Raw genomic sequence first — 24,974 nt, 5'->3', positions numbered from 1 at the left:
CCCTGCTGAGGACTTACGGAGCTGACACCCTTCCTTAACTTCCAGCTCTGTGCAAGATCCTCGATTTCAGTGACACCTGCCTGTGTCAGCTGCCTCCAGGAACACCTACACCACCACAGCAAGGGAAAATTACCGTCCATCTTGAGCTGTATCCATCAGTATTAACAACTGCTCATATCCGCATAAATGTCACACACGGCCAAGCTTTCAGAGAGCATAAGTTATACAGGAAGACAGAGGCATCGGTATTACTCTGTTGGTATATGCAAAAGAGACACTGAGCGCTCAGTTGGGCTGGGATTTAAAATGAATTTAAATTTAGTCAGCAGATTTGTTTAAAAAAAAAAAAATGTTTAAACTTATTCCACCCCCTGCCTCCGCCCCAAGAAGTACTAGTATTTGAGGGAAAAGCCATCGGATTTTTCATTCATGAAAAGACTGCAATTCCCTTTAATTGTGCAGCCTTATGATACCTGGCTCTCAACCTCACAGACAAGCAGTTTCCCAGAAAGTTCAACTAAGCCTTGTAGTAGAAGCTTCAAGTACCACTATTAAAAAAAAAAAGTGCATTACACTATCAAAAAAAGGGGGAGGGGATTTCTGTACAGCTGACAGCAGGTTTCTAGATTAAAAAACATAACAGCTGAAGCCACTTCTTTTTTTGGTGTAGTATGGCTATATGAGAACTTTTGCCAGTGGTAGTAAAAATTTTTTCCAACTGGCACATCCCTTACACACACAAGGGCTTTTGCCAGTGGTGTGGGTATCTATCTGACCCATAACTATGTCCCTCTTACCCTGGTAACGTTCGTGACCAGAAGTCTTCAGAGTGGGCCACATCCCAGAATTTGAAGGTTTCATCTCACTTGCCATATGCTGGGTTGAAAGCTACCATTTTAAAAAGAATAATAAAATACATAAACCCCATTATTATTCTGTCTCAGTTGACCTTCGGCCTCTTGTTTCTCTCCCACGGCCACCGCACTTAAAATTTTATGTAAGACGACCGTAGCAAGGATGAAGAGGGTAAAGAAACTGATAGCCCATTATGAACATGGAGATTTCTCTTTGAAGCGTGTCTCCTATGGAAGCTGTAAGCAATAAGACATGACAGTCATTGCATTCCTGGGCCATTACTACACGCCTCAGGTGGCGTTACAGGGCTTGAGGAGCAATAACTCCTCAAAACATGCAGCCTGGAGTGCCCTACTGCTCTCATGAAATGGCATTTACAAATAAAGCATAAAGAAAACAGCTGATGCACGGACTGGGAAGCCACGAGCACGGATGTGGTGCTGCCCACAGGAAGCCACCAGGCCCCCTTTATGAGCCGTGTGCGCAGTCTCCCTGAGTACCACTTCAGTGTCCTACTAGTGAATTAACACGGGCAAAGAGAAAACCTTTGAGCTGGAGTATTTGGGATTACATTCGGTAGCTCTGTGCCTACAGGAACCCCAGGCAAGGCAGCCCAGCAGTCCCAACATCCCCTGTCCCCTCTTTAGCAGTGACATGCATAGCATATCCCAGTGAGCCACCATCATCTCAGCTGGCTCTGCCCTTGCTGGGGAGACTCTTACAACCACACTACTCTACGATATTGTATGCACAAGCACAATGACACACGTTCAGGACATACGTTAAAAATCTCTTGCATTGAAAAAAACCATGGTTTTAGTTCCTTCCCCTCTATATTTTACAGCCTCCTGTGCAACATTTAACAAGGGACATAAGTGATTTTTGAAAACACAACACCATTTATCACTGCCTCTCCAAAGAAAACTGCAAAAATGCTAATTGATTTCACAATTTGCATATTTGATTTTTCTTAAAGATGAGATAAAGTAGGCTTAAAAAAAAAAAAGAGCAGAGCTTCAAAAATATTTACTGTGATGAGCAGCACATCAGGAGACTAATCACTGCTGTCGCAGTCAGGGCCAGGAAGCCAAGTGTCCCACCTGTCCCACTCCCCTCAGTGGGCGCCTGTGCCTCGCCACTGGTCACAGCCGCCCTGACTTAGGTTTATGGCACGTTTCATGCTGTAGGTGACATCGGTTTGCGAGGCTACACCACTGCTCCAGCTGCATGGCTTCAGAAGAAAATGGGAATTGCCTGGAAAGACAGGAGACAGGCTGTCCTTGGCCCACATCCTCCCACACTTGTGCACACAACAGATGGCAACTTGGAGTCCTGGTCTTCTATACAGAAGCTGAAGACATTCGCAGACAAGCCACGCGCTGACAGCCCGTGGCCGGCACCACGAGGATGTACCACTGCAGCTCAGGTTACGTGGGACAGACCCTTCACGGGCTGCAGTCACCCCTCTTTGCGTCTAACCTAGGCGTGGGTAAGGCAGTTACACAAACTCCTGATGAATGTAAGCCTCATTGCAAGCAGCCTCTCACAAAAGCACAGGGAAAGGAGAAGTAAGAAGAAAGAAAAATAGTTTTTCTGCTTGAGGACACTTTTTTTTTTTTTTTTTAAAAAGCAGCCTCAGGAGGGGGCTTGTTTGACTGTGAGCAAGAGAGAATGTTAAAAAACAAAAAAAACCAAACCAGACACTCAGTGCTTTTCTCTTGCTGCCTTCCTGGCCCACAAAATAAGAGAAAGATTCACACAAACGTGAAAGGACAAGAGGAAAAACTACTTGCTAAGTAGATATGCTGCCCCAAAGCTTATTGGGTTCTACACAGAGAGTGTTCTGTACAAGTGTCTACACTTCACGCAGTGTGTTCAGCCAAGAATGCTTCACTCTGATTCATACGCTTTGGTTCAGTGCCCAAATATTGCTATTTAATAAGGTTATTAATTACTGTGTTGTCTAATTTTTGCTGTGCAGGAACTTCTTATAATTGGCTTATTCCTTCACAATGCTTAATCCTTTAACTATAATAGCGCATGTGTCAGTGCGCACGCGTGCATGTGCGTATGTGCGCGCTTGTGCCCCCTCTGAGTTTTTGTAGTTTCTTACGTACCTAAAACCCCACATGAGCCAGTATTTAACCATCAAGGAAAAACAAGTTGCTTTTTTTTTTTCCCGTGAAGATACAACTTCCAGAGAGCACCTGTTTCCCTCAAAATAACCAAACAACTTACTGACCATGCTTCCAGACATCATCAAGCCTCCCACACTGTCATTTTATGACTCCTTTTTAATTTAAAGTATGTGCGCAGTTGTTTATATAAAGGAGGGGTGGGAAAAATTTGCCTGCTGGACTAGTCTTTTCTTAATATTTGTCACGACATTATTCACCTCTACCATCTGGTCTCCCCTATAATAAGAAAGCATCTTTGACATTATTATCGGAGGGAAGGAAGGGACAAATTAGTATTAAAACTATATCCCAAGGAAGATCTTCAAGAAACATGAAGGGGAAAGCCAGCAGAATGATGTGTTCTACATTCAGCTCTGTCACTAAATCACTTCGTTCTCCACGATTCAAACAAACACTTTCTGCTCTTCTTTCTCTGTCCTATCTTTTGTCTGCTTCATCTTTACAAATTTTTGCTGCAATTTTTCTATGCCTTGCATAAAAAAAAAAAGAAGAAAAAAAAAAAAAAGAGACAAGTGCCAAACCCCCTACCAGATCCATCCTGATCCCAGTTTGATGCCCCAACAAGTATTACTATACAATAAAAAGGATAAGCGGGGAGTTTTCTCAACCTGCGGGATAGACAGAGCTGGGCAAAATGTAAGGGAAAAATAGTCTGACAATTATACAGAAGATTTGTGTTTCATTAACAGCTGTTGAGCACAAATATTCTTTGTGGGAAAACCAGGAGTAACCACCCACTTGCCACCAATAATGACATTTAGGGCAATGGGAAAATTGTTCCTTAAATAGGATTTCTCTGTCAGAAAACAGAAGCATTAACCAGTTAAAGTCTAACTCCACCTAGAAACAGAACAGGTAGTAGGTGTTCAGTCATAGACACGTGGGATGGCAGGGGCTTCGGGAAGTTTCTCTTCCACCATTAGTTGCACTGGGACATCTAAATACCTGAACCCTCTGCATGAAGCACTGTCTAATCTGCTCTTTAAATCCTCCCCGAAGGTGAACCCAAGATCCCCACAGTACCTTTTTCCAGTTCCATTTTTCACCATGTGGTGAAAGAGTTCCCTTCTTATCCTCTCGAAGTCTCATTTCCCACTTTTCCCACCTACAGCAGACACTGAAAAATTCTTACAAGCAGCTCCTAAGAACCGGGAGATTGTTATTCTCTTGCATCCTTTGCCCTTCAATTTTTTCTTTTTCTACTCCAAACTCAGTTTTTTCCAGCTTTCCCTCTTTTGCACTCTTTTCTAAACACTTCATCCTTCTTGTTGTCCTGCTTTGGATTCTCTACAGTTTATGTACATCTCCAAAGGCTGATGCCAAAAAGGGAGATCAGGTACTCCAACAGAAGTCAAACCCAGTGCTGTGTGAGGGGGGAAACATCACCTCCCCAGTCGTGTCTGCAAACTACTGTGCACTGCAGAATGAATGTGCCCTTCTGCTATGACAGCACTTAATTGACTCAAAAGTTGTGATGCACGGTAATTCTCAAGATCTTTTCTGCCACATTGCTACCAAGACAGTTATTCTTTATTCTGTATTTGTACATTTGATTTCTCCCTCTTAAGTGCAGCACTTTGCATTTGTTTTCACTGAATTTCATTTTGCTGATATCTAGCTCACCGTTCAATTTTTCTAGTTCATTTTGAATTCTGATAATGCCTTCCAAAGTACATCCAACCCCTCCTAGCTCAGTATCGCCTGCAAATTTTATAAGTATATTTCCCATTCCATTGCCTAAGTTATTAATGAAACTATTGAATGAAAGCGGGTCCAGGGCAGATCCCTGCAGGACCCCACTTGAAATGCCCTCCCAGTATGACAAAGAGCCACGATAACTATTCTTTGAGAGCTACGTGTCCAATCAAAATATCTTGAATTTCAAACTTTACAAAAAGCTGATTTGGAGTATTTGATATGCAAAGGAGCTGGAGGCCAAAGGATAATTCAGTGAATAATTTAAAGCCTAAGTGTAGGTTTGAGGAAAATCGCAATCTGTTGGTGGATGATTTGCCAACAGAAAGAGGAAGGAGAAGTCACTGAATGAGTTAGGGTTACGCTTGCCTGGCAGTGCTGCAAGAGGCCCCCCCACAGGCACCGCATTCTTCTGATCAAACGTGTGCACGGGCCTCTTACTGATACAGCAATGAAAAGAATAAATGGCAAACCAATCACAGTAAATATCTTCCACACGGCAGAGGACAGTGCTTTTCTAAAAGGCACTTCCAGCTATGAACCCCATCATCGAGTTCCTCCCATCCTTATCAGAGCCTAGAGTTGATCTTCAGGCCATCACTCAATGACGCGGCCATTCTGTGACAGATACTTGGACATTAAGAGTGTTATTTGGCAGGACCTCCATATGAGGATCCCCAAATACATTGAAAATGTGCAAGAATAAATTGTCACAGTCTTAAGGGGTAAATCTGATCTCAGCACATTGCCACCAACTCATACTTCTGTAAGTGGAAGCAGAACCGGGCACCTCGAGATGGTACACTAGTTTGCTATTTTCCAGTTCTGTCAAGACACAGAACACATTCAGCAAGAAGTCCTCTGCCATGCCAGGACTCTAATCAAACCATTTACCAACTGCATAAGCAAGACTGAATTTGGTTGCCTTACAACAGGAATAAATTAATTATTCCATTTACGTCTGGAGGACCAGACTGACTGTTCCTGCTGCCGTGGGGATGGTCCTGCTAATGGGAACTTGTCCTGGGTTGAGCAACACAGGACTAATTTCTCTTCCAATGCTGGGGAAAACTGCACTTTTAGAGGACTCTAGCATCTGAATTTGTGAAAATATTTACTTTATAGCCAGCTAGGCTATGTGGGATTCAAGGTCTCAGTGTTTTCAAGCCTTGCTAGGTGCAGGGATGAGGAGGAGCGAGGCCTGGACATTTGACCCAGTCTGGCCAACAGGATTATTTCATGCCACGAACATCACATTCTGTATAAATTAGAAAGTTTGCTGCATAGTCTCTCTCACCCTTGATGGCAGCGGTCCAGAGAACTTCTTGTCACAGTGTTGGACTCCAAGGCCTTCCCTTTCTTCCAAAACTGTTGCACTCGCAGTGGACAATAAATGTCCATTTTTGGACATTTACTGTCCACGGCTGGGAGTGCAGTTTCCTGCTGATATCATTGGCTGAGTATAATTCTTGTATATCTTATATTAGTATCGGGATTAATATTGGTTCTTTAGTATTATTGTTAATTATTTAGTCTTATCCTATTAAATCCATTTATATTTCAACTCTTGTGTTTCCTTGCTTTCCCCGATTCCCCTTTCCGGGTGGGGAGGGGTCATCAGGTGATAGAATAATTGTCTAAACGGCAATAAATTGTTACGGGTTTTCTCAAACCCTAACAGAACTTTAATGGGTGGCTCACATACTTTGACCTCTCATGTCATGGTGGCAGAAGCACCAGCACACAACTCCAGGACTGTAGCACAAGCAAAATAAGCCAAAGGCAATGGTTACCACTACTGGAGCTGTACTGGCGATACCAGCAACGTGCTATCCTGATCAATTAACTGTTTTGTTTGGAGCCAAAGCTAACCTAATAACTTAGCCTCCCTGCTTTTTTTGAAAGCTATGCTCTTATTTTAATCTTGAAAATAGACTTCTGTGGCACACTTGCTGATGCACATCAGGAGCAAGAGACATCTGTGGGTTCCACCATGTTGTCACCCTCGTGCAGGATTAGAACTGGGCTCCTGATCTCAAAGTCTGTCAGAAATCTGGACTTGAAACACAATGAATTAATAAATAAGTGAATAGGTGTCAGTTTTATGAAGCACACTACCTGCATAAGTTTCCCCCAGTGCAGCCACTTGTCATTTTCAGCACCCCTGGAGACCCCAATGGCTGATAACTCTTGCATGTCACTTTGCAACCCATTATACAGATGAAGTCTTATGATAAATCCTCCCCCCTTGCTGACTCCTCCTGTTCTACAGATGCAATCTGAGTAGAGGCTGAAGAGATCCCATCCCCCACTGCAAAGATAAGGTTACGAAGGGTAGGTCTTAGTAAGGATTTTGCAAGCTGCATGAATTATTAAAGTCCTTTATGATATAATGACAGACATATCAGGTTATTTGTTTATTCTGTGTATAATTCATGACTCTCTTGGGAGCTAGACAGAAGTAGGATAGATCGTTGCCTCTTCTTGTTCATTCCAGTAAATCCTCATCACCAGATGGAAGGCTGAACCACCCCAGAAGTCAAAACAGCCCCACCTTGCAGGATCTGCACTTTTGGTTGGAGATGGGAGAAGTTTTTTTTCCATAGCCTGGAGAAATAGGGAAGCTGTCGCTTGAGTACATGAGGCTACAAGGCTAGAAGACAGTCCAGGAAGCATTTCTGTATCATGCCACCAGAACACTGTCATCTAAAGCACATGCAAACAGCTTTGTGATTAGATGCTATGAGTTGCCCCATGCTCCTGTATCATTGCTGAGCAACAGCAGGATTACCCAAGCTGATGCAGGCTCCTCGAAGACTTTAGGAAAGTTCACAGCAACCACCTCCCGGGCTACGCAAATAGTAAGATACTGGACAAAGCAAAACAGTGCCCCTTGCTTGGGTCATCTGTGTAAAGAGTCTGATCAAGGCATGGGGCAAAGCATGATAAATGAGTGCCATGTCCTGATGGCTGGAACAGAGTTTTAAGTACATACACTGTAGTCATCTCTCATTTCTCTGGTGTGCTGTTTCAAGGGTGAGGAAGAGATGTTATGTCACAGTGGCAACCAGGACATAAAGGACTGACTAGAGCCCCAGACAAGAAAGACCTTCCCAACACGCCCTTGTTCACACAAGGTACCTCACCCAGTGATGCTCCTACTGCCAGGAAGAGTCACAGCAGAACACAAACACGGCCAAGCTGAAAATAGCACCCTGGGTAACCCTTACTAGCCACAGGACACTGGGGGACTGCTTTCAGCATCCATTGCAGATTTCAGCTGATCAGAAACAGACTAGGCACACAACGATTAACCTGATCACTAAAACACAAGCCATATTAAGGAGTCTGATAGAGGACTATTGACTAGTCAGACCTCTGCTGAATTCATGTCTACAACTTCTGCCTTACCAAGAAAAGATATTGTTAACCTCTGCCACAAAGACCTCCTGCTACAAGAGCTATTTAGGGGCATCCATTGCCATTATTCTTCAGCCTCTAACCATGTTAATTCATGTCTCCTGGGGTTTTTGGAGTAGCTTCTCACAGCATCATATGCAAAGTTTCTCAGGGGCTTTCCAGGTGTCACTGTCACTAGATGTCTATCTAGTTAAATCCCCAATCTTAAACAATCCCTCTCCCCACCATCCCCCTACCTGAGAGATTCCTGGCCCTAAGAGAGCATTGTAATCATTGTTATTATAAAGCACTTAGCGATGCTCACTCATTGCATCTCTCACCAGCCAAACACCCAGAACCCTGTTATTTCACATGCAGTCGCCTTCATTTGCAGAAGCCCTTCATTGTATTAGTCCCTTTCAGCAAAGAAAAAAGGGGTGGGGGTGGAGAGCATTAAAAAAAAAAAAAAAAAAAAATGTTTACTGCATTTTATGCCATTACCTCACTACTTTGTGATACACATCTAAAAGCTGTCTGCAAGACCTCTCCTGTTGTAAGGTGGCATCCAGACATGCTCCGAGGCAGGGACAGTGGAAGCACAAAGCCCAGTTCGGTTTTGTCCTGGTTCTGCTGCATCACCCAGAGCACTACAGCACCAGGGATGAAACTGGCAGCTTTCACAGGTCACCTCCTCTCTCCTTCTCCCCATCCAGCTGGGACAAACACTGCTCCCTCCACGGGGGAAAAGCATACATGTACAGCCTTTCTTTTGAAAAGGACACAAGCCTATGGAAATGGAGGTGACTGAACCACACTGGAAATACTCAGAAGGTACTACAGGATTTGCTACATGCGCTCAGGACATCCATTAGCCTCAGTTCCGCTATCTCCATCCACAGCCAGCAGCTTTTCACATTGGAAAGGATGTACCTCCTGTCCTGGAGGACCCTGTGGAAGGAGGATGCTGTGCTGGAGCACCTTTAGGAACAAGGATGCTGTGCCAAGCACCTTGGGAGTTCCTCCTGCAGCAGGAAAACAGCACTCTGCAACAAGCTGTCTTCCCTTTCAAAAGGGAAGGGTCACTAGGAAACTCTACCGGAGCCTAAGGACAGGTGCGTCCCTTTCCTCACCAGATACCACAAGCTAATAAGCCAGCAGTGCTCCCACAACCTTGATTCACAATCATCATAGGTAATGTCCACATTCCCTCACCATCGCAATATCACAATTACAGCACAGATAGCGCAATGGTCCATCAAACATCATTCTGAAGGGACCGATCAACATTAAACTGTCAAATCTTCTAATACGTCTGGCAAAAATATTTTCTGGGGTTTTTTTCAGGAAGGGAGAATGGAGCTACAAAGGTGAAGCATAGTCTCAAATCCAGACGGGCTTTTAGGAGCAGTCAGAACTACAACTCAACCTCCTGATACTAAGTTTGATGTTCGCCCTTGGAAGACAGCACTCAAACAACAAAGCAGGAAACTCGCACACATGTGGATATCTTGGAGTCAGTCTCCTTCCAGCTCTCGCACACAATATGCTCACATGTAACTGAAATTTAAGATTACAAGATAATTCTCTCTTCTGCTTTTCTAAATGAGTATTGACATTAAAACCAAAAACATCTGACATCCCAAAACACGATGAATATAATGCCTCGGACTCTTTTCTGTAAGAGAGAAAAATCCCAGTCTCTAATGTCGTCCTCTCAATGGGGCCCGTGACATCACCAGCCCCTTCCTATTTAGAATAATGACTTCTTCCACACGCCGAGAGATTTGAAATTACCTGTGAAATATATTTCCCTAGGCACAGGCTCAAGAAGCATGTAAATTACCCAGCTTAATGGCCTCTAGAATTTCTCTCTGACACACACACAGGGAGTGGGAAGTGTTCAGATGATATCTCAGGTACCGTCCAAGGGGATAAATGTCCGAGGGATGGTCAGGAGCTACTGCCCTACAGGTCCCTCAGTAACTGGTCCCACTGGTGAGCACTTGCTGCAAGGAAGCAATGAGCACAAGAGATCCAATTCTAAATGAGTGCATCATCAGCACAAAAATGCAATTTTAAAGAGAGCATTTCTTGGGAAAGGTGCCTGACCATAATTTACATGGCACAAGCAGCCAACATAGGGCTTACGCAGCAGAGGGCACCCATTTAATTTGCAAAAGCCCAGTGCTGAGTCTGCTACGCACTCGGCAGCAAGCCCTCTCGCCCTGCGCCTAACTGCAGGGAACAGCACTGCCCAAGCTTTGACTTCCACGCATTTGCCAGAGAATAGTGTCCCTCAGAGCAGCTTTTCATCCACAAGGACAGTTCCCACCCACCCAACACCAAAGGGACAAGGGGAGTCCAAATCCTCCTGGCCATGTTTCTGTTCCTGTAGATGAATCTGGTGTCTTGTTAGGACGTAGCAGAAGAAATATTTATCTCAAAACAAAGACCCTAGATTCATTTGGAGGAACAGAGAAGGAGGAATTACGTGATCTGGGTTGCATTTCCTGCTCCACCACTGACACATTGGAAGCTCTGAACCCTTAGTTTCATCAGCAAAACAAGCAACAGGGAAGCGCAAGTGCTGCTAGAAAGCGCATGTAAGAAACTGTTATAAGGAGTGGAAGACTGAGAACAGGACAAGACACTCATATGGCAATAGGGAGGGGGGACAATCCCAAGGGCAGCAGGAAAGAATTACTTGTCTCCCCAGGGAACAAGCCTGAGGCACACAAGCTTTGCTCCTGATGCTAGCCAAGACTGACAGGTTGGTCACCTTTTAATGCATAGCAGATAGAAAGTAGGCCAGAAGATCAATTGGGGATAAAAGAACACCTGGAAGATAGACCTGGCAATGGAAAAATGGGCCAAATTCCTTAGTGCAAATCTACTCAAAGCAAAGGTGTAAGACAAGGTCTTTGCTGAGACTCTTCCAAAGTGAGAATCTGCCCTCATTCTCAGTCACAAGCATCTTGGTAACCCACATACTGCCAGAAGCTGTGGTATGACAGCAAAATTAACACAGGAACAATTTTAACAACAATTTCCAAGCTAATTTCCTCATTCAGAAGCATGCCACCAAGGGCTGAAGTCTGTCTGGACTCCTCACAGCTATCTGTGCTCAAGATTAACTATATGTCACTGTCAGTAATGCAAACACTCCACTATTCAGAAACTATTAGAAGATAAATACTAAACCTGAACATCGTTGCAGTAAGAAAAAAAAAAAAAAAAAAAGAGAAGGAATGACATTGTAGCCAAGCTAGCCAAGCTACATGAGGAAGCAAGGTTACTTTCTGGTGGAAAGTTAGACCAAAAAAATACTATATATTTGGAATAGTCCTTGCTTTGGTCATGGGATCTGGATTTTTGTTCATTGAACTTCACAAACAAACTTCAGAACATTTCAACAAACCACAGTTCACCCAGTACTGCAAGTTGGCTGCTCCAGTGAGGGACAAAACAGTGCTCTCGCCACCAATTCCACCCAGGCCCTGAAGCACCAGGCTTTGCACATGAATCCTTCATCCAACAAGAGGCACACGTTGTTAAGTGGAGAGACTGCAGGTACACACGTTACTTGTGGCCCAAACATGGGCCTCAGGTAATGCATCAGCTGGAGCATCTCACCCGCAGCCCATAGCAGGTCCCTTTTCAGCTCACCACCACACTGCAGTCACTCTGATATTCCTCTGCGAGAAGGACAGGTACCGTCTACTAAACCTTTCATTTCTGCAGCTGCCTGGTCGTTCTCTGGAAGAAACTTCACATACAAGAATCCTCATGCTATCTTGTGGGATCTAATAACAACTGAAACGGCACAAACACAGCAATAAGGAGATTTAACTAAGAATGAATGTCAAGTACTACGCAAACTACCATGAAAACACCACATTTTTTTTTTTCTGGGAAGTGGCAAGCCTACTCTTCCACTAGTCTGCTGTGACTCCAGAGAACAGGACGGGGTCTGGCAGCCACTTCCCAATGAGGAGGCGGCCATGCGCTCAGTTGCCTAAGAGTCGCCAAATAAGTGGCATTTATTAAGTGGCCCTTATAAAATAAAAAAAGGCCGCTTTCAGCACACATAATCACATTCATGAACTGCACAAACCAGCAATGCTTTCAGCACACGGCTCCACTTGGAGTGGTGTCAAGAGAAGAAAGGCAGGAAAAGAAGATTCCCACACAGCAGCGCGTGCTCGAGCAAACACGGCACCAGCAAAGCTGTCAGGACAGGGCTGTAAGAGGGGGAAGAGGCAGGAGCTCGCTCAGCAGACACAACAGTGAAGTGAGACCTTCTGCCAAGATGCAGCTGTCGGAGCCCGTCCGTACCTGGCTGCTCCTGGGCAGGGAGTGCAGGGAAGCAGGGGGAGGTTGAGGAAATGAGGTTCACCTGTGGAAGGAGCCACTTCTCATGAGAGTGAGCACCAGCCCCCAGCAGGCAGCAGGACTGAGACAGAGCTGGTTAGATTTTTCTCTAAAGTAAAGACTAGATCAAAACAAATAAACATAGCAAGGAACAAGTGACACAGAAGGGTTCAATTTAGCCTTAAGATGATGGGTAAAAAGGCGGTATTGATGTCAGAAGTGCCAGCACAACATTTTTGTTGCCAGGTCAAACAGGCGGGCAGGTGCTAAATGGGGTTATTTAGAAACCGGGACCAAAACACGAGCAGATAGTAGATGTGTTAGATGCATTTCTCTTCTCCACCTCACAATAAAAATCACATCAGAAGCAACGGCAACCACCATGATATTTAAAAGTTAAAAGACAAAGGCCTGAAAGTTGTCCTCGGCATAATCACACAGCATCATTACATCAGGGGTGAATTTGGCCCAGTAGCTCAAAAAAATTTTTTTATGTTTTTCAGCTTTTAAAACTAACAAAGCCGTAGCAGGGTACAGCAGGCAAGACTGGCAACAGCAAATTCTTCTGCATCGTAACAAATCCAACATCAGGAAGAATGGCTCAATCACGAGCAGTCCCACAGCACACAGCCACGGAGGGGTGTGAAAACATCCCTGCCTGGGCACAGAAGGGGCCCCTTTTGGGCTGATGCTCTTTTGGTCTCTGCCCTTGCAAGTGCCATCATTCTGCGGGAGGCAAAATAACGTCATCAGTTTGGTCACTGATCGACAATTAAGATTTCCCAGCAAACAAAACCAGAATAAATAAAAACCAAGACCTGCGTGAAGAGAAAAATATTGATTTGGGGGTTTTTTTCCCCCCTCATAGTCATGTAATCTACCCTCCTTCCCAGAGCAGGCAGGGGAGGAAGGGAAAGCAGAGTGCCCACGAAGCTGCGAGGCATGCTTAGCTAACAGTCCTGAAACTCTTTTCAGCGTGCAGGTCTTGAATAATTAAATGTTGTTTCTTCCACCCTTTTCCTCCCCCGGTATGCATGACACGCTGCTGCAGAAGGTTTACTTTTACCTGGGCAAGGGGCATCCCCCCCCGTAGAGGTCCTGGAAGCACATAAACCCACACAATACATTATTTTTTCTTTCCCCCAGCTCATCCCAAGAATGTGATACTACAGTGAATGCTCAGTCGAGACCTCTAATTTATAAGACTACCTCAGACATGAGGAAATGGTACTTTGGCTCCTCCTGGGTCTACTGCATTCGTTATGGAGCAATAAAAAGATGTTCAACCACTCACAGCTCAGAATCTGACTCAATCTTCAACACCTGATAAAGCTGAATATTAGGTGCTTCGCTTGGCTTAAGTCTGTCTCTATTTTGGTGTCCATGTTACAGCTGCCAAAAACCTGACTGTGAATTATAGAATCATAGAGTTGGAAGGGACCTCTGGAGATCATCTAGTCCAGCCCCCCTGCCAGAGCAGGGTCACCCAGAGCAGGCGGCACAGGAACGCTTCCAGGCGGGTTTGGAATGTCTCCCGAGACGGAGACTCCACCACCTCTCTGGGCAGACTGTGCCAGGGCTCTGCCACCCTCAAAGGAAAGAAGTTCCTCCTCATGTTTAGATGGAACTTCCTATGCTCAAGTTTGTGCCCGTTACCTCTTGTCCTGTCCCCAAGCACCACTGAAAAGAGCCTGGCCCCATCCTCCTGACACCCATCCTTTAAGTATTTATAAGTGTTGATAAGGTCGCCCCTCAGCCATCTTTTTTCCAGACTGAAGAGACCCAAGTCCCTCAGCCTTTCCTCATAAGAGAGGTGTTCCAGTCCCCTAATCACCTTGGTAGCCCTTTGCTGTCCCCTCTCCAGCAGTTCCCTGTCCCTCTTGAACCGGGGAGCCCAGAACTGGACACACACTCCAGGTGTGGCCTCACCAGGGCAGAGTAGAGGGGGAGGATGACGTCCCTCGACCTGCTGGCCACACTCTTCTTGATGCACCCCAGGATGCCATTGGCCTTCTTGGCCACAAGGGCACAGTGCTGGCTCATGGTCATCCTGTTGTCCACCAGGACTCACAGGTCTCTTTCCACAGAGCTGCTCTCCAGCAGGTCAGCCCCCAACCTGTACCGGTGCAGGGGGTTATTCCTCCCCAGGTGCAGCACCCTACACTTGCCCTTGTTGAATTTCATAAGGTTCCTCTCTGCCCAGATCTCCCACCTGTCCAGGTCTCTCTGTATGGCAGCACAGCCTTCCCGTGTGTCAGCCACCCCCCCCAGCTTTGTGTCATCGGCAAACTCTATCCCCTCGTCCAGGTCATTGATGAATACTCTGAAGAGGACTGGACCCAGTACTGACCCCTGGGGAACACCACTCGTCATTGACCTCCAACTAGACTCTGTGCCCCTGATCACGACCCTCTGAGCTCTGTCTTTCAACCAGTTATCTATCCACCTTACTGTCCATTCATCTAACCCACTCTTCCTAAGCTTCCCTATGAGGATGCTGTGGGAGACCGTGTCGAACGCGTTGCGGAAGTCAAGGTAGACCACATCTACCCTCCTCCCCTCATCTATCCATCCATCCAGTCACGCCATCATAGAAGGCTATCAGATTAGTCAGACATGATTTCCCCTTGGTGAATCCATGCTGAGTACTTCTGATAGCTTTCTTTCCCTCCACATGCCTTGAGATGACGCCCAGAACGAGCTGTTCCACCATCTTTCCAGGGATGGAGGGGAGGCTGACCGGCCTGTGGTTCCCCGGCTCCTCCTTCCTGCCCTTTTTGAAGACTGGAGTGACACTGGCTTTCCTCCAGTCCTCAGGCACCTCTCCTGTTCTCCAGGACCTTTCAAAGATGATGGAGAGCAGCCCAGCAATGACTTCTGCCAGCTCCCTCAGCACTCTCGGGTGCATCCCATGGACTTGTGAACATCTAATTGACCTAACTGATCCCTCACTCGATCCTCCTCAACCCAGGGGGAATCTTCCTCTTTCCCCGTTACTTTCCCCAAAGCCTGGGGCTCCTGAGGGCTGGGCTGAGCAGTAAAGACTGAAGCAAAGGCGGCATTCAGTAACTCTAAAACCATACGTTAGAAATGTAAACAAGGCACTGCATTCATGACCCTCACACTGTGTCATACCGTAGAGAAAGTGTTCACTGACCACAATAAAGAGATATTATTACATAAAATTCAATAGAGATGAGAATTCAAATACAAGAATATCTCTAGTTCAACAGAAATTAAATCAGTGAGAGCTTTATACATTTTTGCAGCATAAGTGGCTTATACAAGGTCGGCTCTCAAAAATATTTAGAAATATGCCTCGTTTTGTTTTGTTATTTGGAGGATGAATGTGAACTCAGACTTTGGATACTGGATTCTTCCGGACTGAAGAATAAAATGTCCACTGGAGAAGAAACAGACTGACAGCAAACAGTCTGGTAGCTTGCAACAAGAGAAAAGTTTCAGGACCCAGCTCTGTTATGAGTTGAAAGGCATTGGTATTTATAAGGAGAATCATATCCTCATTTGTCACTTCAATGGAGATGGATACAACACTCTTCCCCAATTCTTTCCACCAATTTAACAGTTTAAGGGATAACTTTGTTTGTGCTTGGAAGGCCCAGAGGCTTGGAAAACCTGAAAGTGTGGGGGGAGGCTCTATTTATCAACAAATCAGTTATGCAGTGGCAGCAACACTGAACCTGCACCGTGCCTGCTGCATCACGGATTTTTAACTCTGAAATGGGATTCCAGCAGGGACCAAGGCAAGCCGACACGCTGCTGTCAGGACTCAGGCTCTTATTGCCCTCGCTCTCCCTGTTGGATAACGCTGACTTAATGCTCCCATGGGCCACACATCTTCTAGGTTATCCTGGGCAAACCTCTCTGGTCCACAGCCACATGCTCTGCACGCTGACAAACCTTCCAGACACCGAACGCCACACAGAAAAGCCTGGCCAGTTCTGACTTGATCCTTCATTTGGCGGAACTATGTAAGGAAGCCTCACCAAAATTAGTACATACTTTAAAGAAACTACCTCGGCAAATAACATTCCTATGGATGGGAAGCTGCCAGCATTTGTGGTCACGAGATTTTCATCCTTCTCTGCCCTTGTTTTTATACTCCCCATCCTTTCCCCCCCACCCTCCCCTGAAGCATAAGTTGCTTTCTGACACTACACAGATTTTTGCTCCAATGCACAGCATGATCTAAGTAATTCGCACTTCATTGCTGTGCACACCTCATCATCTGCACATGAAAACAGCAGTCTCTCTCTATCCCTCCGCTCTCGCTGCCTATTTCTTCCTCCTCCTCCTCCTCCATCCCCCACCTCCTGTACCTTCTCAGCAAAACTCTACTACGGAAGCTGCAGTGAAGAGGCTCACATTACCAGGGCTCCATTGCTTTTACAAAATTTACTAGCATGCTGTGAAGCCTCATAAATAATTCAAGATAGACAACCTTTGTCAGGTAAATGAACGTGCCTACTGTAATCCATCACTCTGGGTTTTCTATGGCAGTGATACACATACTCACTGTAGGCACCACCAGTATCGATTCACAAATTCCCCAAGTGTCAGTAGGGACAGGGTAGCAGAACAGTTTTGGCACCAGCAGAATCCAAGGAAACGCAAAGTCTGGCCAGGACCTCACTGGATTCATAACAAATACCCACTGGTGCAAAAGTAGCTCCAGCCTAGCCCATGGAAAGTAGCTCCATTCCCACCCTCTGTGGACAACGGAAGAAGGATCATGGTCGGGGCAGAAGACTCATTCTTATTAAAGATCTTCTTTTCACTGCAAGAACTTCAGGGACTGTTGACACAAATCGGAGCTAGAAATCACGTTGGATCCTGTGTTTCTTGGGTTTAACTCCACACACTTCAGTGGTGTTACTGCACAAAGGCACTTAGCTCATTAGAGATACGCAAACCCAACTTCTGTTTTGGCAACTGTGCCCAAGGCTTTATCATCATCAGAGCTATTGCACTAAATGGTTTATATCCCTATTTAGCACCCAATCTGATTGCTATCAGCAATTACCTCCTCTGGAGTTCTCAGCCTCAACTAGAAGCGAGGGGAGGAGGCCTGATGCTGCTTCTCCTGACAGGCGGTCCCCCGTGGTCCTGCGAGAAGGTGTGCTGTGCAACAGCTCCTGCACTGCCTCCACCAGACTGAGAGGCAGCTTCCGAGGAGGCGGCATGGTAGCCTCATCACAGGCAAGAATAACGACCTTGCGCAGAGTTAATGAATAGATACAGAAACCACAGACCGTGCAACCTTTGTCTGGCCTGACAGCCATTCAGATCCTTGTGTCTCTTGCCTGGCAGCCCTTTCACCTGTCACAAGCTGATCGCTAAATATCCCCACCACTCACACGTCAGTCAATGCAAGAAACACTCTGCTTTACAACTGAAGAATTAATCCTTTGCTCTGGGTAAATACCTTTTATTTCTTACGATATTTATGACCAAAGGCAGAGACAGAACTGGAAAGGTTGTAGGATGACTGTCGAAGTTATGAAGAAAATCCACATGCATTCTCTGAAAGATCAAATGATTCAGCCTTAAGAAAACCATGCCAATAGCTTGTTGATACAAACCAACTCTCCAATAACAACAGTTTGTACAACCCCAATCCCCATGCAACCCAGCAATAATAAACTTGAGGATGAAGGCTAGATTACAGGAACAGCTCTGAAACAACAAAGTACTACCAGCACCCCAGAGAGGAAAAAATAATTTTGCTAACAAAACACATTTTGCTTTCAAGAGGCTCCTGGAAAAGTAAATATCGAAACATTCAGATGCTGCCCTTTCTTGCTGAATGTTTCACTCAAGTATTTCGCTTGGTAATGACTTTTTCTTTTATTTCATCCCACTTGAGTATTTCATGGGCTGAAAAAAGCATTGTCTAAATCGTACGGTTTGTGCACATGTACAATGTTACAGTGTGCAGATGCCCCAGCACTTAAGCCCTCAAGAGCCTTTCTGATGGCTTTTGAAGCCCAACACCAGGAAGCTCATTCAAGGATAAATTTTCAGGTTTCCATTTAGACCCTGTGTAACCACCTTCAGCTTTCAAGAGGCTACTGCACACGTGTATACAACACACACAAAGCTTCTTTACAATGAAGCTTCTGAACTATGCCTGCCAAACGCCAAGCATGAGCCCATTTCTACCCTCAGGTCTACGTACAGGAGCCTTACTGATTTCAGTGGGAACTCACAAACCCTCCAAGAGAATTTAAATTAACACTTTCTCAATGGATGCAGTTGAAACTGCAATCTTGAAGGGGATTACTGCAGGCAGGGTATGGGGTTGAGGTGTCACAAGGACAGACAAGAAAGTGGTCATGCCCTGCTCTGTGATGCCAGCCCTTTCCCCATGAAGAGACCCGAGCAGGAAGCAGTCAGGAACGGTAACAAGAATGGATAATTTTTTTTAAAATGCCAACGAAATATTGCAAATGGCTTTAAAAAAAACCCAACACTCGGTCCTCTCCCTGGGGCTCTTCTTTTACCTCTGGGCAGTCCAGGGTGCCTCTGCACACCCCAAAGCAGATTCTGCCACTGATGCACAGCCCGTACAGAGATGTTGCGGGGACACAGGGTGTTTGTGCCTTCACTGGGTACCAGTTCTCATGGAGGCTGCTCAGCCCTGGCAGGGATGGAGCGACGTTATCTGTCAGTCACTCACGGGGGTAGATTGCCCTCCCAGGGAGCTGTCTCTCTGCTCAGCCGAGTGTAGCAGAAGACAAGCAGGGCCATCTCCCCACTTCTTCTCTGCACCTTTCCAGACAAGTTCCCTTCCCAAGCATCAAAACCGTAATTGGAAGAGATTTTCTGACTGTGCAGCAGGTGAGCAGTAGAACAAGAGAAGAAGCTTCCTCTACATGGCATCCTGCAAACCCTAAAGCATCCAGTCCTAATAGAGTTATTTATTTCAAGCCCTGCTAGCCCAGATGTGCCATCACTACCAGCATCATTAACCTCATTTGGGGTGAAATAACACAAGTACAAATCAAAACCTGCTAAAAGGAAGCAATTAATTTACTAGAGGCAGCCTCAAGACCACCTTCCAGTGGTGATGGGCATCTATTAGGACTTACTGCTCTCAGCAGGAGCCTTCACTGCTGACTATCCCACAGAAACACTGGGAACACCTCCAGCTTGCTGCCCAAAACTACTGTCTGCACCTGATAAGTGCTAAATCTCATGCCAGAGAGGCAGGACCAGACCCTGGTCCCCAGGCTGGTGCTTTCCCCTGCAGACATCGCTATCTCCTGGCGGGCTGGTTGGAGATGCCCTGCAGAGCAGCGATGAAGCCAAGCCTCCCCAGCAGCCGCGCAGCAATTCTGCGCACACCTGCTTCCTCACAAGAAGCAAATGGCTCGCCACCCTCTAGCAGATGGCAATTTTCTTTCAAGTCCAAGTGACAAAAAGCCTTTCTGCAAAGTGAGGAGGGGGTTTGTTCTACTCCTGGGCGGCAGCACTGGCAGCCACATTCCCCAGCATTCACATGCACAAGATCCCCACTAACGGGAGGCGACGGCAATACAGGTGCAAGGCTCCCCTGATTGACCAGGCTTTCGATCATCTAATAACAAATCTCTCAGAAATTCAAGCAGAGGTTGTTACCATGTTGCCACAGAAATCCCTCTGCATACTACTAAAAAAGAAATAAAAATTAACTGCAACCAACAGCCTTTCTTTCCACGGCCACTAATCCCGTTGACCACACAGATGCACGTTCTTGTACGTGACCATTCCTAAAAGGAGCCTTGTCAGTCAGTGGACATCACCTAACGCGCCCGCCCCAATGAGTTTGTTCCAATCTGGGATTTTGCTTTTTAAATCTCAGTGAGAAATTCCCCTTTGGACAACTGGCTGAGCCGAGCCTTCCTTAGCTCAGCATAAGATGATTAAAACCATGCTACCCGGGAGGAGAGAGATAATGTAGAACACCAGCGATTTATCAGGGACAGAACCAAGAATCAACACACAGAATCACTGATGATAATTAATACAATTGTAACAAAAAAAAAAATCCTTCATTATTTTCTTCTTTTCCCCCCCTTAGGCAAAATATCCTAATCATTCAGTCTGCTGCCTGTCAGAATGAAACAGTTCTGAGGCTGCTTAAAAAAGCAGCCTCATTTTTGAGAGTCCTATAGTGAAAGATGACTTAAGTGATTTATGGAGAAAACCTCCAAAAGACAAACAAGGTTTCTAATCAATGCTCCAAATCATTTGCTGTTGTTACAAGGGTGCATTGTCCAAAGTAGGAGAAAATTGGCTCGTAACGGGAAGAATTTAACAGCCCATCTCTTCAGCTCAACTCAGCTTCTGGCCGACAAACCTTCCAAAAAGATTTAAGTTATATCCAACATCTTTAAAAACAAGGAGGGTGCAGTCAGGGAGCTACTCCGGAGGGAACAGTCAATTAAAGACTGTTGTTCAAGCCTTGGTGCCAGCGACCATTGCACTCTTTATTCCCATTAAATATTTCCTTCCCGAGAAACAATCACGGCAGCCCTAGGGCAGAGCTTGCGAGGCATTTCAGCCCACATGTTACAGCATTAACCTACTGCCCAGCAATTGTGCATCATCATCAAACATCCATTCGTGCCTCTTCTCTTCTCTGGGTTCACAAAACAGGTCATAAGGGGAACGAAACGAGCAAGAAGATACCAGGTCAGGCTGAGGTCTTGCGTCCCTTCTGTGTCTCTTCTCTGGATGTAGCCAGACAGCATTACTTCCCTCCAGAGGCACACACAGAATTAGTGGCCTTCTCAGCACCATTCCTTCACATTTGCAATAAATTATCAATCTTGGCCACTGGGTTCAGTTTTTACTCATCTTGCTTCTCTCAGTACAGGATCGGGCCCACTCTGATAAGACCACTGATAAGAGAGCACAGAGCTAACAAAGTCTATCCTAGTAAACCCCACCAAATTAGCTGGAATAAAACTGCTTTAACTAAAAAGCTGGCATAGTTTATTAGAACAATATAGATAATAATCAGCCTGGGTGAGGGGAGGCCAATGCCTTATTTACAAACTAAACGCCTCTCAAGTATGTTTCTCCTGGTATGGAAGCCTTCTTATAAAACTTTCTGCAGTTAGAAAGAAAACACAGTTCTGACTTGTAAACTGGTACCCAGAAGAGATTTATTTTATAATATGATTCTGTGTTGCAAATTTAAGAGGAGAAAGCGACAACTTACAACCCCTGAAAAGCTGCTGAAATATCAAAAACATCCCACAAACTTTATTTGTGCTTCACCACATACATAATGCCCTTTACTTCTCTTGGGATTCTCATGGAAATAAAAGATTATTCATGTGAGAGCAACGCTGGATCAGGCCATAAGGCTGTCGTACTTGGACGAGAACTGGCACGTTTCCTCTCCTCTCCTCCCCCTGTAGGTAGACATTTCTCAGGGTCTTATTCTGAAGAATTCCTGTATTTATGTGACAGCAAGAAAAGGGAACTCATCGGCTCCCAAAGGTCAAAGATATTTAGAAATATGGATAGAAGATCCAAAAGAATTCAGAAAGAATCTGTTTGAATGGGAGGTATTTCTGAATAAACTAGGAATGCAAACCACTATGCCTTCGGTGAAGCCAGATATTAACACAGTAAGCTACAGCTCTCCCAAATAAACAACGCTGTTTCTTCTGCCGATAAGCCTTCTTTTCAGAAGGCCTGACTACATGCCTGTAAAAATGTACTTTGAGATCAAAGATGTTAATCTAAAAGTCTTTCAAAAATACTCCCTATGACATATATATAAAATGTATTTCTATTCTTAAGCAAATCAAAACTGACAAGAAAATTGTGACATAAAGCAGTGCACATCCACTGGGGCAGCACAAAGTTAAGGGCAACATTGCTATTATTAACTCTATGTCATTGAAATCTTTCCCCCACCTTCAGAAACGCAGACTGTAAGGACACAGTGTCAGCCTTTACTTTGAATCGTCTGGATTTTTTATTTTTTTATCCAGTTTTGTGTCAACAAACCTCAGCATTTCATAACGGTGATGACAGCCTCTTAAAATACATCTCGGCAAGATTTTGCATGGCTGTGTGGAGGGGGACAGGGCTTCGGGGTTATCACGGTATGCCAGAGAGCCGAATGTGTTAGCAAATATTCCCAAACATTAACTTCCAAAACGCTTGCTTTCTTCCAAAAAAAAAAAAATAAAAATCTATTTATATCCTTCCTGCAGCGACTCTCCAGTCCCCCACCCCCTCACCCAAATGAGCTGCTTTCCGACTTTCTCTTTCAATAGATTACATCCCATTTCTGCCGGTCCAGAGGGAGGGAGAGGACGACCCGCCAGCTCAGATAGCCTGTGGAACTATCCATTTATTACTAGTTCATGCTCGAACTCCGGTGGGTCCGGCCGGTTGTGGGTACCATATTGTGTGCTTGAAACGGAGGCGGGGGAAGGAAAAAAAAAAAACCAAACCACGAAGTCCTCTTTCGCCTTTCCCCCCTCTCGCCACATTATCGCTTCGGTAGCCGCCCTGCACACCGGCACCCGCCGGGGAAGTTTGTGCTTTCCAGCAACTTTGGGTCCGTTCCTCGCCCCGCCGCTCCGGCGGCCGGCAGGGAGCGGGCGGAGACCCCCGCGCCCGACCGCATCCAGCGCCGCGCCGGCACGGGCACCGCGCGGGTACCGGCGGCACCGGCAGCGCCCGCCGCGGCCCCGCCGCTGCCGCTCCCCGGCGCGGCGCCGGCAGGCCCCGGGGCGGCCCCGCGATGCGCCACGGCGGCGGGGCCGAGCCGCGGGGCTGGGGTGGGGGGGTCCCGGCCGGGGCGGCGGCACTTACGTGTGCTGCTGGGGGAAGCTGTAGCCGTGGGCGGCGGGGGCGGCGAGGAGCAGCAGCAGGGCCAGGTGGCCGCAGAGGGCCGGGGCGACGGGCGCCGCGCTGCCGGTCGGTGCCGCCATCGCCATGTTTCCATTAACGGCGCGGCGGGGAAAGGGGCAGAGGCGGCCCCGCGGGGCGGCTCCCCCCGCCGCCACTCGTGCGACGAGCGCGGCAGTCCTCGGCAGGGGGGCAGCGCCGCGCCGGCTAGCGGGCACCCACCGGCGGCGGCCGCTCGCCCCGCTGCCTCTCCGCGGCGGCCGGCACTGAGCGCCCGCCAACCGCTACTTTCCCTCAAATAGGCGGGCAGGCAGCCGGCCCGGCCCGGCCCAGCCTCCTCCCCGCCCGCCCGCCTCCCTCCCCCCGGCCCCCCGCGCCGCTCTGGCCCCCGCCGCCCCGCCGCCGCCGCGCATGCGCCCCCGCCGCCGGTTCTCCCCCGCCAGGCCCCGCCGGTCCGCACCGGGGAGGTGCCGGCGGGCACCGGGCTGGAGAGACCCGGCCGCGGCATCCCGCCGCCAGCCCCCGTCCCCTCCCCAGCCCGGGCTCTGCCCCCCCCCCGGCGGCGGGGGGCAAAGGCAGGCGACATCCCGGTGTCGTCGTCGTCCCCCCCCGGCCCCGACCGGCGAGGGACCTCGTGGGCTCCTTCCCCCCCGCGGAGCCGTCACTGCCGTGCTTGTCGGGTACCGCGTTTTACTCCCGGGCCACCTCCCGGGGACAGATCGGCGTATGGGAATCTCCAGTTATGTTAAATAATAACAGCGGTGATGATTATGTTGGTTTTTTTAAGAAACACACTGTGACTTTGGAGCGCATTCGTGGGCATGACAAGAGGGCAGGCTAAAAATTCAAAATAACAGAATTAATAAACACAGCCCCAAAATGACCGGGGTTTCTGAGCCTGACTTTTTAAAGGCCTGGATTTTGCAACACTGTCTTCTGGGTAGCTGCAGTGTAATTTCATCTTCTCTAAATCCAAACCCAAGCTGCTCGGCTTCATTGAAACTGACCACTGGCGAGTCACGGGGACAGCTGGCACAGGAGAGGCAGGGACACCGTCCACGTGCTCCCCAATTCCCTCTCCAGACAGCCTAAACCTGGACAACCACAGGCCAGGCAATTCATAGCTAGCACTGCTTTGCCCTCTTTAACTTCAGAAAAGGTGTAATATTGGCAAGATCGGCAGGATCTGGATAAACCTCATAAGGAAGAGCCTCACAAACTATTCATCAACGCTTTAGAGATGGTCCTTGGTCCTGCCCACTGGAGCAGCTGGACAGGAGCCGCTGGCAGTGTGGATCCCAGCACAGAGGTTTAAAAGGTTTGTAAGGGAGGAGGATTTCGATGGGGAGATGTTGCTTCTCTGAAACACTCCACACTCTGGTTTTCAGGAGGGGTTTGCTTCTGCTGATGGATGGGATTGCCTCCATTGTTTGTTCCTGATGGGAAAAAGAAACATTTTGGAGTGACGCAGACCCAGACTCAGGTTCCCAGTATCCTGGTATCACCAAGAGTGCTGCCTAAATTCACGTGGTCACATCCAGACACACCACAAATTTCATGTAGTGAGAAGCACTG

At 46.9% G+C, this 24,974-nt stretch overlaps 1 protein-coding gene across 2 annotated transcripts in view; it reads right to left on the bottom strand.

The window, feature by feature from the left end:
- CACNA2D2 (calcium voltage-gated channel auxiliary subunit alpha2delta 2) overlaps nucleotides 1-23,783 on the bottom strand; it is a 226,952-nt gene extending 203,169 nt beyond the window's left edge. For both annotated transcript variants that reach the window (XM_063347779.1, XM_063347780.1), the window contains exon 1: nucleotides 23,364-23,783. In XM_063347779.1, the coding sequence (XP_063203849.1) occupies nucleotides 23,364-23,488 (125 nt within the window). In that variant the 5' untranslated portion in view covers nucleotides 23,489-23,783. The remainder of the gene's footprint in view (nucleotides 1-23,363) is intronic.
- Nucleotides 23,784-24,974: the final 1,191 nt, after the last annotated feature.

This window comes from Chroicocephalus ridibundus, chromosome 10 (genome assembly GCF_963924245.1).
Source record: "Chroicocephalus ridibundus chromosome 10, bChrRid1.1, whole genome shotgun sequence".
NCBI lineage: Eukaryota > Metazoa > Chordata > Aves > Charadriiformes > Laridae > Chroicocephalus > Chroicocephalus ridibundus.
Note: the sequence above shows the minus strand (reverse complement) of the source record. Positions and strands in the feature narration are given on the sequence as shown.